Here is a 17,071-nt window from a genome sequence, read left to right as displayed (position 1 = left end):
ATTTCTACTTCTAGTTACTGGTTAACCAGGGGCATCTATGCTTTTTAAAACTTTAGTTCACATTATTTCAAATTCACATGTGTACAAGCTGGGGGGAACAACAAATCATATCTGTGAGTTGACATTAGTGTTAATTGTAGGAGGTGCCACTGTTTTTATTATCACAAAATTAAAAACTGCAGAAAACTTTTTAACAGTTCTATATTTACATTTTGTAACCATTACAACCTAGCCCCGTGACCGTTGAAAAATGAAAGCTCTCGGAACTCAGTTCTCTCATTTATAAAATTGAGGCTAATACTCTTTAACCCACAGGAATGATTGAAGGAATATTTGAGGGATAGTTTTGGTCTTTAGAAGGGACACAAAAATAAAGTTAATATCCCTTTCTCAGTTAATTGTTCTTCTCTTTTACTTGGTAGTATGCATGTTTTACTTTATAAACTCATCTTTCAGATCTATTACCTTCACTTTTGTATAGAGATTACATTTTATAATTTGGGGCATGGCATTTCTAAAAAAATAATTGTGTACATCTTTGAACTCATTTTAAAAGGTTGCTATAAAAACATTTTGTTTTCTTTTTGAATTGTTATCCTGTTAGCAAGTTCTAACAGGTGGTACCTGTTGCCTTTTGCTTTTTTTTTTTTTTTTTTTGAGTTGGAGTCTCACTCTGTCGCCCAGACTGGAGTGCAGTGGCCGCTCCCGGCCACCACAGCCTCGACCTGCTGGGCTCCGGTGATCCTTCTGCCTCAGCCTTCCGAGTAGCCGGAATTACAGGCATGTGCTACCACGCCCGGCTGATTTTTTGATTTATCATAGAGATGAGGTCTCGCCTGCCCAGGCGGGTCTCGAACCCGCGGGCTCAGGCAATCCACTCACCTCAGCCTCCCAAAGGCACGGGATTACAGGCTGAGCCACTGAGCCTGGCTTCCTTTTGCTTTTTTTCCTGCATTTTTTCATTTAGCTTTATCAGTGACTACTGGGTGGATGGTTTTCTTAAACCTTGGCTATAATTTTTATTAGTCATTTTTCTAAATATTTTAAAGGATTAGGATATACTTTCTCTATAGCATTTTAATGAATTACAAATGAAATTGATTATTAATATTACTTTTCCATATGTATCAGCTAAACCACTTTTGTACCAGAAATTATAAAATAAGAAATCGTGCTCAAGACATCAGCAAATTAAAAAAATAGCTTTATTTTCTGGTCACTGTGAAAATTGAAGCTCCTTGAGGCCAAGACTTTTGTGTTTTATGAAGTTCTATGTGGTCATTGACATTTCTGAACCTGCATAATTATTATTCTGCATAATCAGGAAGGCCTTTCTTCAGATTTGCTTGGTCTGTTGACTCTTGTAATTTTTGGTTTTTTTTTAAGTCGGAGTCTTACTCTGTTGCCCTGCTGGAGTGCAGTGTGGTCATGGCTCACTGCAACTTCGACCTCCTGGGCTCAGACAATCTTCCTGCCTCAGTCCCAAAGTAGCTGGAACTACAGCTGGACCCTGCCATGCCCGGCTAATTTTTTGATTATTTGTAGAGATGAGATCTTGCTGTGTTGTCTGGGCTGGTCTCAAACTTGCTTTGGCCTCCCAGAGTGCTGAGATTACAGGCATAGCCACTGCATCCGGCCTTCTTGTTATACTTTTCTGGAGATTGTTCTGATGTCTTTGGTTTCTCTTATGTTTCAAGGGATTGAGTCTGTAGATATGATTTTCCTTCCATAGCTATAGTATGTTGCTTAGAACTATATGTATTGATAAATATAACAATTTTAGCTAAAAGCAAACTGAGGAAGTACCCTGAAAAAATATTTCTAAGATCATTCACTTATCTGCCATGTAACGAATATACGTGTACTCTGTGAATCTAAAAGAAAAAAAAAGTATCTTATTTCACTTTTCTTTTCTTTTTTTTGTAGCATGTTCCACACTGTTCAAGGCAGTGCTTGATGGTGACCCGTAGTCTTGGCTCCGCAGGATATGATCCTAATGAAAAAGTAAGTATTTAAAAAATACTCTCCACAATGAAATTATGATGATTTTTACTATTTTATCTTCATACTCTGTTCAGTGGTTAGATTAAGTTGTTTTTTGGGTTTTTTTTTGAGTGGGAGTCTCACTTCACCCAGAATGGAGCGCAGTGGCACGCTCCTGGCCACCACAGCCTCAACCTGCTGGGCTCCGGCGATCCTTCTGCCTCAGCCTTCTAAGTAGCCGGAGTTACAGGCGTGCACTACCATGCCCGGCTATGCTGTGCAATTATTTATTGCTCTAGCACCATAGGTTATATAGGTGCTCAGTCTTTGCTCCTTTTTTCGTTGTGGCAACTGGCCATAATCTGTGTCTTTTTAATCTTGTATTTATGTCTGTACCAAAAATGGACTACACTTATGATGTATTGTCCTTGTTTTCAGTAAAATAAGAAAACATTTGTTCTTAAAGATTGGGCAGTTGAGACATTTTTGATTAAACTATTGAGTTTTTATTTGCTTAGTATTTATAGAATTCATTTGGATTGAAGGTAATTGTGCACAATGTAAATTTTGGGACAGTAGAACTCCAATTAAAATTCTGATATAATGTATGGGCCTTGTAATAGGAAAGAAGGAGACTAGGAGAAGTGATTGGAAATGAAACATGGTTTAGTGGTAATGAAGGCATCAAAGAGGGCAGGAGAAGAGTTTTGGTTAATAAGAGATTGCTCAAGGTAAATGTCATGAAAGTAGAATTGATAGGAATGATTATTTCAGAATGACATAGCTGAGATATCTTCTAACTCACCTGTTGAAGTGCACAAAACTTCTTTCCAGATTTTTTTGAATCTAGGAGCAGAAGAAGAGAAGAGTCTACATCTATCCAGGCCATTAGAAATATAATGTGAGACACAATTGCAGGTCAAATATAATTGAAAATTTTTCTAATAACCACATTGAGAAAAGTAAAAAGAAACAGGTGAAATTAATTTTAATATATTTAATTTAACCCAATATCTAAAATGTTATTTTGGCTGTATAAAAAAGATTAACAAGACACTTTAGATTTTCTCTTTTTTGTGCTAAGTCTTCTAAGTTCAGTTTTTTACACTTCTGGCACATCTCAGATTGGCCATATTTGAATAACTCAGTAGCCTTATGTGCATGTGTCAGACAGTGCAGGGCTGGATGAATTAGCTGTGATAAACTTCTTGTTATGAAAGCCATTGTTTAATTAAAAAACTTTTACTGTGGGCGATAGGCTTTGGGGTTTACGTGCACACGTGTTACATTCCAGTCCGGAGGTAATCATCTGTCCTACCTGGGAATGCTCTAGGGGTGGTTAACATTTATTGAAGAGGCCACATTTCAAGGGGGAGGGATATTGCAAGTGGTTCTGCCATCTTTCTCCCTATAAACTCTCATAGTCTTCCTCATTAGCAGAATAGGTATTAGAAATGGATTCTCACTGAGGAAATTAGTGGTATTCAAGATATGTGTTATTGGCTAGTATTTTAGAGAAATTATCACCTTTGAACAGAATACAACAATTTTAGTTAGCCATTCATCCTTTACCTTTAAGAATAACACTCAGGCTTGATCCACAAATGAAGTAGTTCTGTGTCTAGTCACTGGTCTGGTGGATTCTTGGTGGCTATAGTCCTATAGTATGAATAGCCGGATCAGAATATCATTCCTTTGCCTCAGGTGAACCTTTTGCAAGCTATTGGAGCATTACAAAGTATAGGAAGTTGAGAATTCTCTGAGTTTACTGAACAGGTTTTGACCTTCTTTTTATGTCTGTTATTAATAAATGTATGTGTGGCAGAGATTGGTCTGGGACTTGTTTCCAGTATAACCTCAGAGTGAAGTTGCAGGAATAACTAACTTACTTCTCACATTGGTAACCACTGATAATTACTAAAATAAATAAATACATGTGCATAACTATTTGGGTTTAGGACATTTAAATAAATAAAGGGTCTAAGAATGGAATCTCCTTGGATCCTTAAGCATTATGACATATTTTGTCATAAATGTTTGAAATCAATCTGCTTCCTGCTATTTTTGCCATCCCCTTTGCTGTGCCCTTCCTTGCCTGAGGTGATTCTGGAGAAACTGTTTGGTGTCCTCAGTCATGGATGTTTTTGGCACCCATTGGTGGCACAGGCACATATTCAGACTAAGTTGGTGGCCCTCACTCGAGGGCTGCGTTGAATTAGACCTTCCTCCTAGATCCCAGCAGGGATTCCTGCCGTACTTATAGCTGCTCATTAAATACTGACCTGGTGTGCTTATTGTTACCATTGTAGGTACAAGTAGAATTGGCTTTTGGTAATACGTATTTGTTAAATAAATTGATTCTCATCTGAATCTGTTATTGACCTATTTCTTACTCCATATTTTATCAGTGACTAATATTAAGTCATAATTAAACTAGGTGAAATGTAATAATTATTAAAAATATTATTATTATTATTTTGAGTTGGAGTCTCACTCTGTCCCCCAGGTCAGAGGGTAGTGGCATGGCCACAGTTACCACAGCCTTGACCTGATGGGCTCAGGTGATCCTTCTGCCTCAGCCTTCTAAGTAGCTGGAACTACAAGTGTGCACCACCATGCCTGGCTAATTTTTAAATTTATTTTAGAGATATGGTCTCGCCATGTTACCTAGGCTGGTCTCAAACACCTAGACTCAGGCAGTCCTCTCACCTCAGTCTCCCAAAGTGCTGGGATTACAGGTGTGAGTCACAAGGCTTGGCCTGAAAATATTATTTTTTGAGTTGAGTTGTAACAAGTCAACCTATCTCATGTATGTTCATGAGAATAAGGAAGATCCAGCTTAATGGTAAATAGCTTCTAAAAGGCTACGCTGTTTCAGTAGGTCTTAAGTCAGCGTGAGCCAGTATAGTACTATGGTGTTCCTCTCATAATGTGATTGTAAGTGGCATTTATTCCTTATGTGGTGTTTAGAGCATGTGTCATTATACTCTGATCATGTGATATCATGATGTGCTCTGACATGAATACCTAAGTGTGAACTTTGACTTTGACTTTTCATTTGTTGACTTTGTGATTTAAGCAAGTGATTTGGCTTCACCAAACCTTAGTTTGTAAAATGGACTGACTCCCTGGGACTATTATGAGGATAAGTATTATCCTTACAACTATTACCTGATAAAGGAGATAATGTGCAGGGAAGATTTGTCATTGTGCCTGGAGCTTAGAAAGCACGTGTCCTCAATATCAGCTGCTTAATATTGTCCTTAACAACTCAATCTCACACATTTGGAAACCTAGTCTCAAAATCCACAGATAGGAAGTGTCAGCTAGGTCAAGCCTGCCCTTCTTCAGAGCTGTACACCTAACCTTTCTCAGAAGTGCTGAGTGAGTGACTAAGTGTCCAGAGTTCTGCCTATATTCCAACAAGTACCCAGTTGGAACCAACTCAGCCTGTTGGTCTCTGAGTGGAGCAAAGTGCCAGCTGTAGTGTTAGAGCCCAGCAGCAAACATCTAAACCGAGGGAAGGGAGGGAGGAAGGAGGGGCAGAGAGAGACTGAGTTAAAAGAAAAACAACTACAAAAATCCTCAGAAAATCTTTTACTCCAGATGACTTCATTAGCATAGTTTTAGAACATAGAAGATTCTTATTTCTCTCTTCCAGTACCTGAAAGCCCCTCTGTCGCGGGGGTTCGGGATCCTTTAATTGTCTTTTCTCATAGAGTCTTTAGGATGCCTATGAGTTCTCTCCACATATAGGAGGAAGCCCCAGTTCCTTGAATGGCACACAAGTCCTTGTGTCATCAGGTCTTTTTAACCCTAGCTTTGCTTGCAACTGCTCCCCCAAACATTGTGCGCTTGAGTCCTGTTACGCATTCCTTGTAGTGTTTCAGTGCCTGTCTCTTTTTCCAGTGGTGTCTTTACGTGTGCTGTTTTTGCACTCCCTTCCTTCTATGTTGCATCCTGGACACAGCCTTACCATAGCACTTAACACAATTTGTTCCTATTGTACCTTGTACATTAAAGTGATCAAATGCATTTGACATTGATTTGTAATTGTTGATGCAGGAAGGAAGTTTTAAAGGTGGCTGGAATTGATTTGTATGTATATTCTTTGACATGCATAACCTCCCTGGAAGAATCTACAGGAGTCTGGTCATAGTGGTTGCCTTTGGGGCAGTGATCTGAGTGTCTCTTTAGTGTATCCTCTCTTGTACTTAAAAAAATTCACAACAATACGCATCTGTGCTTTATTTAAAAGAAAATTTTATGTATGGAAGAGTAATTGATTAGTATTGAATTTGTGCACTAATTGGTAATGCATTAATAAATAGTCTTGAACAGAAAAGATGTATCAGTTGCAAATATTTGTTTTGATACCAGTTTTCCCTAGTTAGGGTACATAGGGGTACATTGCTACATTGCTAGATTCCCAGTCTGGCCTGTAGCCCACAGAGGTGAAGAACAACAGCTATAGCTAATACCTAATGGATATATATTACTTGCTAGGCAGTATTTGCTTTAGGAATATTCATTCATATCATTCTCACAACCTCTTGTGGCAGGTACTATTTTTACTTTCACTTTACATACCAGGAAATGAGAGTCAAGAAGGAAGACTTGTCCATGGAAGAACACACAGGAGGAGAACACTTGGGGGTGTTGAAGTTCAGCCTGGGCATTTGGCTCCAGACTGATTTTTTTTTTTTCCGCTTGTGTCTTGTTCACCCAGGCTAGAGTGCAATGACATGATTATGGCTCACCAGAGCCTTGACCTTCTGGGCTCAAGCAATCCTCCTCCTTTAGCCTCCCAAGTAACTGGGACTATAGATGTGCACCACCAAGCCTGGCTAATTTTTTGATTTTTGTAGAGATGAGGGCTTGCTATGTTGCCTACGCTGGTCTCAAACTCCTGGGCTCAAGCAATCCTCTCGCCTCTGCCTCCCAGAATGTTGGGATTACAGATGTGAGCCACTGTGCCCTGCCTGGACTGACTCTTTTTGAGTAGAAGTCTCACTCTGTTGCCCAGACTGGAGTGCACTGGCACAATCATGGCTTACCACAGCCTTGAACTCCTGGGCTGGGACTACTGGTACACACTACCACACCCAGCTAATTTTTTGTAGAGATGAAGTCTTGCTATCTTGTCCAGGCTGGTCTCAAACTTCTAGGCTCAAGCAATCCTCCCGCCTCAGCCTTCTAAAGTATTGAGAATACAGGCATGCGCCACTGAACCCAGCCTGGTGTCTTTTTTGTGTAACAACCTCTGTTCCTTTGGGTAGATACCTAGTGTGGAATTGCTGAGATCAAATGGTAGCTCTACTTTTAGTCCTTTGAGATATCGCCACACTGATTTCCATAGAGGTTGTACTAGTTTACACTCCCACCAACAGTGTGTAAGTGTTCCCTTTTAACCACATTCACATCAACATCTATTGCTTTTTGATTTTTTAATAATGGCCATTCTGACTGGTGTAAGGTGAGACCTTGTCTCTTGAAAAGATAAAAAAATTAGGTGTGGTGGTGCATACCTGTATTCAATAGAGTGAGACCCTGACTCAAAATAAACAAAATAAAAAAAAAATCTGCACTCAGATATTTATTGCAGCACAATTCAATAAACAATGAATAACTCAATGCCCGTCAACTGATCAGTGGGTAATGAAAATGTGGTATGTATATCCCTTTATACTTGGATGTCCCCTCTGAAGGGAACATTGTAAATCTAGCAAACCACTCAGATGTTCCCTCTCAGGGTATGTAAAGAGACTGCTGGGTGATTATCCAGGACAGACATATACAAGTGCAAATTTTTTAAAAATTTATGTTTCCTTGATGTTTTCCATTCAAATTGTATGGAAAAGCAAATAAAGAGATGGAATATATACTGAGATATGATCAATCAGTTGCGAAGTGGTTTTCAGGAATCACAAGTGTGTCCTTCCACATCTTTGAACAACAGACTGGACATAAATTACATATTAGTAATGTGGGAGGAAGAAAACAAGACTGCATTATTTGCTAAAATAGCAAAACACCAGGTGGAAGACATCAAACAACTTACTACTGCACAACATGTATCAGTGAACCTGCAATGCATGTCATTGACTTTCACACATTACCACATGTTAGAAAAATACAAGATATAAACTTTTGATTTTTTTATCATAAGTTCCCCAATGTCCAAAATTTGACTATAAGTGAAATATCATTACAATAAAACAGTTGATTCCAACGCTATACTATTCAATATGAAGTGATCCGTTTTCCACTATTTTATAAAAAAAAATGTGGTCGAGCTGCTGTTAGGGGATCTGCAAAATGTCTCCGAGAGCAAAGGGATATACACACACACATACATACTATGGAATACTATTCAGCCATGAAAAAGATGGAAGCAATGTCTTTTGTAGCAACTTGGATGGAACTGGAGAACGTCATCCTAAGTGAACTATTGCAGAAAGGGAAAACTAAACATTGCATGTTCTCACTTATAAGTGAGGGTTAAACTAAGCTTCTGTGAGGCATGTAGAATGGGAAAAAGGACACTGGAGACTCAAAGGGGGAGGCTGGGATTAGGGGGATGAAAAATCACCATGTGCACAGGTGGTGGGTACACTTAAAGCCCGACTTCTTTGCCACTATACAATATATCCATGTAACCAAAAACTATTCCTGTACCCTAAAGTTATTTAAATAACAAGAATAGCTGGGCGTGGTAGCATGTGCCTATAGTTCCAGCTGATGTGGAAGACTGATGTGGAAGGATTGTTGGAGCCCAGCAGGTCGAGGCTATGGTGGCCGGGAGTGTGCTACTGCACTCCAGTCTGGGTGACAGAGTGAGACTTCAACTCAAAAAAGAAAAATAAATAAATAGATAGATAAATAAAGAAAAAGAAAAAGATATATACTCCAACCTAACAAAATGGAATATAAATTTTACTTAAACAGTATTAGACTTTCCTTTGAAAAACCACTCATGACACTTAGAATTTCTGATTTTAGAAAATTATCAGGTAAGTTGTCAAGCAATTTTGAAATTTTTTAGCGTTCTGAAATATCATTTTAAGATTTTCCTTTGGCAGGGGAATTGATAAATGCTCCCTTAGTCTACTTATGATTAGATTAACCTGTCAATTGATGCTTTAACAAAATAATTATAGGGTTTAATCCTGTCACATGAGTTTAGTAACTCCCTGATTGTAAATGAGCATTTTGCAGTATTAAATATTAATCTAGGAAGTAATGTTTATTAGGATTATATTCATTGTTAATTGTGGAAAAACTAAGTGTTTTTTTTTTGGTCTCAAAGTAAGAGTAATAATTTCTAACGTGCTTTTTCTCTTTTTTAGACTTTTGATAAAATTCTTGTTGCTAATAGAGGAGAAATTGCATGTAGGGTGAGTAGAATTTTAATCTTATTTCCCATTTTACACTATGAAATTGATTATTAAATCCCTTTAAATATGACTTACTGTTAATAAACATCATTAATATATTTTAAAATAGGTTATTAAAACTTGCAAGAAGATGGGCATTAAGACAGTTGCCATCCACAGTGATGTCGATGCAAGTTCTGTAAGTATATTTTTGCTTTGCTAAATCAGTGTTTAATTTTGGGTCAAGTAGAAACAGTAAAAGATACAGGATTATTTTTCTTTCTTGACCTGCAAAGGATATATTCAGTTGATAATACTATTTAATACTATTGTATTAAGCAAACTGGAAGTATCACAATGTCTTTTATATGTATCTTAACTTTTTTTTCAAAGCTTTAAAAACCTAGAGTAGACTAAAAAATTGCCAGACTGATCTCTGGTTACCAAGTAGATTTAAGCAAAGCATGAAAAAGTTTGATTCAAAGATTAATGAAATGTTTACACAATGCTCCCTTATGAGAGCACTATTCTCCATAGCTCAACTCGAGTATCACTAGGGGAATGCTTTAATTGTTTAACCTTTCCCAAATACTTCACTGTGTTCAGCTGAAAGTTTGATAAATGAAAGATAGTCTAATGCTAATTGGACACAGACAAAAGAAGCTATAGCATAAAGCAGTGAATGATATATAATTGTATTTGGCATTTTTTTTTTAAACACAGCAGGCATTTTTTAAAGTCGTATTGGATTATGAATGAATAGAAAAATCCCATGGAAAAGAATGTATATTATTAGAACTTTATGGGATGAAATTTAAGTAGTTGAACCTCAGTGTGAGTACTGTTTTTCATTTTTTTCACTACTTTTGTTAGTGGGACCCTTTGCTAATATATATATTTTTAGTATAGTCATGTGTTGCTTAATGATGAGGATATATTCTGAGAAATGCATGGTTAGGTAGTTTTGTCCATGTGCGAACGTCACAGAGTATATGTACTCACGCAAAAGGAGATGATAGTACCTACTACATACCTGGGCTATGTGGTACAGTCTATTGCTCCTAGGCTACAAATCTGTGCAACATGTTACTGTACTGAATACTGTAGGCAATTGTAACACACTTGTCAGTATTTGTTTATTTAAATATATCTGTACACAGAAAAGTACAGTAAAAAGTTAGCTTAATAAAAATAGTACACCTGCATAGGGCACTTACCCCAAATTGAGCTTATAGGACTAAAAGTTGCTCTGGATGAGTCAGTGAGTGAGTAGTCAGTGAATGTAAAGGCCTAGGATGTACTGTACACTACTGTGGACTTTATAAATGCTCTTCACTTAGGCTATACAGTATTTATAGAAAAACACTTTTCTGTAGGCCAATGGAACAGGATAGAGATTCCGGAAGCAAAACCTCAATTTCTCAACCAACTCATTTTTGGCAAGGCCTCCACCAGCAACCACTGGGTAGAGGAGAACCTATTCAATAAATGGTGCTGGGAAAACTAGCTGACCACATGCAGAAGATTGAAATAGGACCCCAACATGTCACTATACACAAAAATCAACTCTAAATGGATCGAAGACCTAAATGTAAAACCTCAAAATGCAGGAGACACCCTTATGGGAATCAGAGTAGGCAACCAATTCTTGATCAAAACCCCAGATGTCCATGCCACTAGAGATAAGATAAGCCGGGCTCAGTGGCTCAGCCTGTAATCCCGCGCCTTTGGGAGGCTGAAGTGAGTGGATTGCCTGAGCCCATGGGTTCGAGACCCGTCCAAGCAACTTGGCAAGACCTCGTCTCTACAATAAATCAAAAATTAGCTGGGTGTGTTAGCATGAGCCTGTAGTTCCAGCTACTTGGAAGGCTGAGGCAGAAGGATCGCCGGAGCCCAGCAGGTTGAGGCTGCAGTGGCCGGGAGTGGCCACTGCACTCCAGTCTGGACGACAGAGTGAGACTCCAACTCAAAAAAAAAAAAAAGAGAGACAAGATAGACAAGTGGGACCTCATTAAACTGAAAAGCTTTTGCAAAGCAAAAGAAACCATCAAGAGCCCACAGAATGGGGAAAAATATTTGCCAGCTGTATACCTGACAAAGGCCTAATGTCCAGGATCTACAAAGAACTCAAACGTGCCGAAAGGAAAAAATAACAAACAGCCCCATTAAAAAATGGATAGAAGACACGAATAGACACTCTCAAAAGAAGGCATATGGACAGCCAACAAACACATGAACAAGTGCTCAACCTTACTAACACATGAACAAGTGCTCAACCTTACTAATCATCAGAGAAATGCAGATCAAAACCACATTGAGTTACCACCTAACCTCAGTAAGAATGGCCATCATTAATAAAACAAAAAACAACAGATGCGGCGAGGATGCGGAGATAAGGGAACGCTTCTACACTGTTGGTGGAAATGCAAACTGGTTCAACTTCTATGGAAAATAGCGTGGCGATTTCTAAAACAACTAGTAATTGACCTTCCATATGACCCAGCAATCACCCTACTGGGTATATACTCAGAGGAACTCAAATAATTCTACAAAAAGATACCTTCCCATGCATGTTTATCGTAGCCATATTCACAATAGTAAAAACATGGAACCAACTGTGCCCATTGAAACTGGACTGGATTAAAAAAATGTGGTACATATACACAATGGAATGTTATGCAGCCATAAAGAGGGACAAACATGGATTTCGCAGAAACTTGGATGGATTTAGAGGCTATCATACTCAGTGATTGGTCACAGAAACAAAGAAATGAGTACCACATGTTCTCATTCATAAGTGGACCCTGAACATTTACCATAATATTATAATAAAGGGCTTGGCAGTAGCAGGACACTGCTAGGGGAGAGAAGGGGGGCACATAACATCCATAAGGGTACCTAATCTCAAGCCAGGCAAAGTGGGGAACCAAAGGGAGGCCCAAACTTTACCTGTACAATGACCACTTGTATAGCTAATCTTGAATTGTACCTCACATCTTTAAAATAAAAAAATTAAAAAGAGACAAATACTTTTCTTCAGTCATAAATTAACCTTAGCTTACTGTAACTTCTTTATGCTGTAAGCTTTTTTATTTTAAAACTTTTTTTGACTATTTTGTAATAACATTTGGCATAAAACACAACCATATGGTTGTGCAAAAATGTTTTTATATCCTTATTCTATATATTTTTTTCTATTTTAAAATTTTTTATCTTTTTACTTTTTAAACTGTTTTTGTTAAACAACAACAAAAAAAAAACCAAAAAAATGCCAGGCTTGGTGGCTCAGCCTGTAATCCCAGTACTTTGGGAGGCTGAGGTGAGTGGATTGCCTGAGCCCGCGGGTTCAAGACCCGCCTGGGCAACTTGGCAAGACCTCATCTCTACAATAAATCAAAAATTAGCCAGGCGTGATAGTGCGCGCCTGTAGTTCCAGCTACTAGAAGGCTGAGGTGGAAGGATCGCCGGAGCCCAGCAGGTCGAGGCTGTGGTGGCCGGGAGCGGCCACTGCACTCCAGTCTGAGTGACAGAGTGAAACTCCATCTCAAAAAACAAAAAAACAAAAAAACAAAAAATTAAGTGTTCCTCAGCATCATCCTCAGCCATGTCAGTGAAAACAAAACAAAACAAAAAACTAAGACACAAATACACACTTTAGTCTAGGTTGACACCAGGTCCGATCATCGAGACATCATTTGGCAATAGGAATTTTTTTGCTCTGTTATAATCTTGTGGGACCATAGTATATATGAATGATGACCCCCCCTCAAAAAAACTGGAATTATCTTTCAGAGGGCAGGCCTTTTGTAGAACAGACTTTGTGTTAGGTGAGTATTCTAGGAACCCATTAGCAAAAGTGTTTCAGATAGTGTTGCTATGAGAGGCTGCATTCGTCTTCAGTGAATTTATTTTTGGAGATTCTTTCAACACCTTTGCCCATTTCATGATGGGTGATTTATGAGTGCACCTGCCCACCCTGTACTTAGTGTTCAGCTGCTTTTGACCAAAAACGACATGACCTCCATTCCCCACGCTCCCTATTCACCTGATCTTGCCTGTAACAACTTTTCTTTTGTTTCCCTGGAAGAAGAGTCAAAGGGGCACGTTTTACTGATGTGGAGAGGTAAAACAAAACATGGCAGAAGCACTAAATGGCATCAAAAATGACCAGTTCAAAAACTGTTTTGAGCAGTGGAAAAGCATCATGTTAGGTATATTGATCACATGCAGAGTACTTTGAAGGTCCTGAAGTTAAAACATGTAAGACTCAATACATAATTTTTTATAAGGAAATGTTTTTTTCTGAGTCTCTCCTTGTTTAGTAACATTGTTGTTGAAATGTCATTATGTTGCGCATAACTGTATTCTGATTGAGAGATACTTTGTAGACCTTGCCAAAACTTGTTTCAAAAGAGTTGCTGTAAGTTTTATGTCTTTCTCACTCATACCTTTCCCAAAGCTGATGGTGGAGTTTTGCATTTTAGAGACATTAAGCCACTTCTGACTGAAAGTAGTAGGGAGTATACCAGAGATTCTAATGCATGCTTTAGAATAGAATAAAAATTTCAAGGCCCCACCATGGAAGCATTGTGTGCTCAGTTAAAACTTTCTGTTAATATGGCCTGCTTTAAGTCACTTTCTAGAAAGATAAGTAAAAGCAGGATAATGATGAAATGTTAAAAGTTTAGTTTAAACCTCAAGCACCCGAAATCCCAGATTAAGTATAGCATAATATTTTGTTGACTTAGAGGACAGGAGAGGTGTGTTTTAGGGTTGTATGCGTGTAATTTACTCTGATTTTAGGTAGTCCCAGAGAAGATAAGAAATATAAGGAATGAGAATTGTTTAATGGCTTTAGTGAATGGAAGTTTCTAAATGGGCACATGGGTTCCACTTCATTAGTTTGTTGAATAGCAAGAGAAAACAGTTTGAGAATTTAGAGATTGTTGTACTTATACACTTCAAAATGAACACTAGATAACATTCATTCATTTATGTTTTATGTATAAAGACTAATATGCTTTTCCATAAAAAATAGTAAAACACGTTGATATGTCAAAGTTCTAAAATTAGGGTTTTGAATTTTTTTTTAAGAGAGACCTCATAAGGTTAAATGAAAAAGTTAAATGATTCTGTACTTCAAACTTTGACTATATTTTCTGTGTACACTACTAAATTGAACTTATCGATACGTATTTTGTTGCTTTGCCTGTGTATACTCATGTTGGATTTAAATGGGAAATATCAGATTTACCATGTTAAAACAAGAACCTAAAATCAGGGAAGTGCTCACTGTGACTCATCTCTTACTCAGGCAGCCTGCCGTTTAAAGTAGGATTCCTGCCGCACACTGTAGTCTCAGCCTTAGGGTTCCATAATGAGATTGAGTGGGGTTTCCTTTGAACACTCAGGGGTGATTGACAGTAAGGTGAGGGCAATCATCACTTTTTATGCCTACCCTTGATAATGTGTCCCTGCTGTCTGGGGAGGGACTGAGGACAAATAGGACTTCGTGATGTCTAAGTAATTAGTGTATGTTGGTTCCAGCTGAACACACTGGAGGGTAATGATCAGGTAAATGGAGATGGAATACATTAATGTGAGCTAAGGTGTAAAAAACCTGAGGGAACAACTTCTCAAAATTTCATGGGGGTTTGGAATATCTTTATTTTATATTTTTTCATATCTCTATATACACACTTGTCTATTTATATCTTTGTTAGTATATCTTCAGTTTTACCCTAGATGTGCTATATGGAGGTGAAAACAACTTAAATTTGAGAAACTCAAACATTTTTTTTCCTCCTTTACATGATTTCAAGATATTTTCAAACTTTTTCTCTTTGGAAAGGAGTTACAGTTCTTAACATTTTTTGAAAATTTCACAAAATGCATTATTGGAGTTATTTGCAACTGATACTATCACTGATTCTCATTTAGGAGTAAATGATTATGGTCAAGCTTGTAAAACTTTTTTTGGGGGTGTTAGCTGAAAAAAGTCAGGTGGCCTTTTATTGTGCATGTGTGTATGTGTGTGTATAGTTGAGATGGTGTGTTCAGTAACATTTTCTTAAATTGCCTTTACTAGTAAAGGATATTTTAAGGTGGTGGCTGCCATAGTCTGCATTTTCCAGTTGGTCCTAATTTAGGTCAGAAACATTTCTAGATATTTAGATTGTAATAGAAAATCTACAGAATTCTTAATGTATTCTTGCAAAAGTTATTCATAGTTGTCATTTTCAATGTGAGGTTTCCTTATCAACAGCATAAAGTCCCATGGCAAAGTTTCTGAATAGGGACAGTAACACTACATTTAATGGGAAGAAAGGAACTGGTTTCATTAGTGTGGTTTTGGATCTTGGAGTCTGGTAATTAGGTAGTCAAGGGGTTTTTAAATGGCATACTTGCTTAAAAACTTGTTATTGCTCTCTTTTCTCATAAAACAGCCTTCAGTAACCTCTTTAGATTAAGAATACAATGTATCTACCTGTGCTAATGGAAAACACTAGACTTTTCAGTGAAAAACTAACCAGGAGAAGAAAGTGTTTAAGATGTTTAGACGTTTCTTTTTTTTCTTTTCTTTTCTGCTTTTGTCTTTGGAAATGCTTATTTTGCAGCAAGAATATGCTATCAGTTTTAAGTGTTTTGATTATCTTTGACTTGGCTAAATTACCTCTCTGCGTTTTTGGGTAAAATGGAATAGGCTAGGATTCCTGGTAGGAATTTGTTCACATTACTATGGCTCATCAGGGACATTATATTTAATTGGAGATCCTGCAGAATAGTAGCAGGAGGCTGGAGAGAATTATTTAGCATTAGCAATGGCTCGTCTGGGAGTTGTGCACTAATCAAGGCGCTGGAGTGTTAGCGGTGGGGATGATGGGAATTATGACGATTATGACATGTAAGCATGTCTGTGTGCGAACTGGACAGGCAATGAGTTAATCAAGAAGTATATTAAATGGCTCCCATGCTGATTCATTATTATCTACTATAGTGCCTGTCAGGTTGTGTATTTAAAAAATATAATTATTGCTGAATTCAATATGTATATGAGCTGAATTCAGCCATCATTCTTTGCTTTTCAATAAAATCACCTCAAATTACCTTATACAAATAAAAATAGAAAATTGTGTCAACTGTGCTGACCATCTGATTTGTGTTTTAAGGTACAGTATCGTTTTCTTTTTTAATTCTTTAGAGTAAATCTTTAATTTCAGATTCATTTAAATTTGAAATGTCTATGATGACCATGTATGTACCTAACCTTGAATTGTAATGTATCCCACATTTTTAAAATAAAAAAAAGAACTGTCTAAACATCTTAAATGCTTTCTTCTTTTGGTTAGTTTTTTACTGAAGAGTCTAGTGTTTTTCATTAGCATAGGTAGATACGTTGTATTCATATATTTGTTGTAAATGTTCTTTGACTTGTTTTCTACTTAGTAAAGGATTTGGGTTCAAAAATAAAACTTGTTTGTCTTTATTTTTCAAGGTTAAAAAATCAATTTCAGTATTCCAAGGAGAAATGGATATTTAACCCATGGAACTATGAACAAATCAAAGCATGAATCTTTTCTGCCATTCAAATGCTCCAATCAGGAGGAGGGGGTGGAAATCTCCTTGGCTAAAGTCAGTTTGGGGGGGAGTCTCTTTGTGTCAGGTAGACCCGTTCTGTGCCCAGCATGATTGGAGTCATCTGTCAGGAACCT

At 37.6% G+C, this 17,071-nt stretch overlaps 1 protein-coding gene across 8 annotated transcripts in view; it reads left to right on the top strand.

Moving 5' to 3' along the window:
* The first annotated feature begins 1,921 nt into the window (after positions 1 to 1,921).
* PCCA (propionyl-CoA carboxylase alpha subunit) overlaps positions 1,922 to 17,071 on the top strand; it is a 419,699-nt gene continuing 404,549 nt past the window's right edge. For all 8 annotated transcript variants that reach the window (XM_021715457.1, XM_021715463.1, XM_021715461.1 and 5 more), the window contains exons 1-3: positions 1,922 to 2,004; positions 9,333 to 9,380; positions 9,490 to 9,558. In XM_021715457.1, coding sequence (XP_021571132.1) covers positions 1,957 to 2,004; positions 9,333 to 9,380; positions 9,490 to 9,558 — 165 coding nt within the window. In that variant the 5' untranslated portion in view covers positions 1,922 to 1,956. The remainder of the gene's footprint in view (positions 2,005 to 9,332; positions 9,381 to 9,489; positions 9,559 to 17,071) is intronic.

This window comes from Carlito syrichta, unplaced genomic scaffold (assembly GCF_000164805.1).
Source record: "Carlito syrichta isolate Samal-C Ts95f unplaced genomic scaffold, Tarsius_syrichta-2.0.1 Scaffold307134, whole genome shotgun sequence".
In the NCBI taxonomy this organism is placed as follows: Eukaryota; Metazoa; Chordata; class Mammalia; order Primates; family Tarsiidae; genus Carlito; species Carlito syrichta.
Note: the sequence above shows the minus strand (reverse complement) of the source record. Positions and strands in the feature narration are given on the sequence as shown.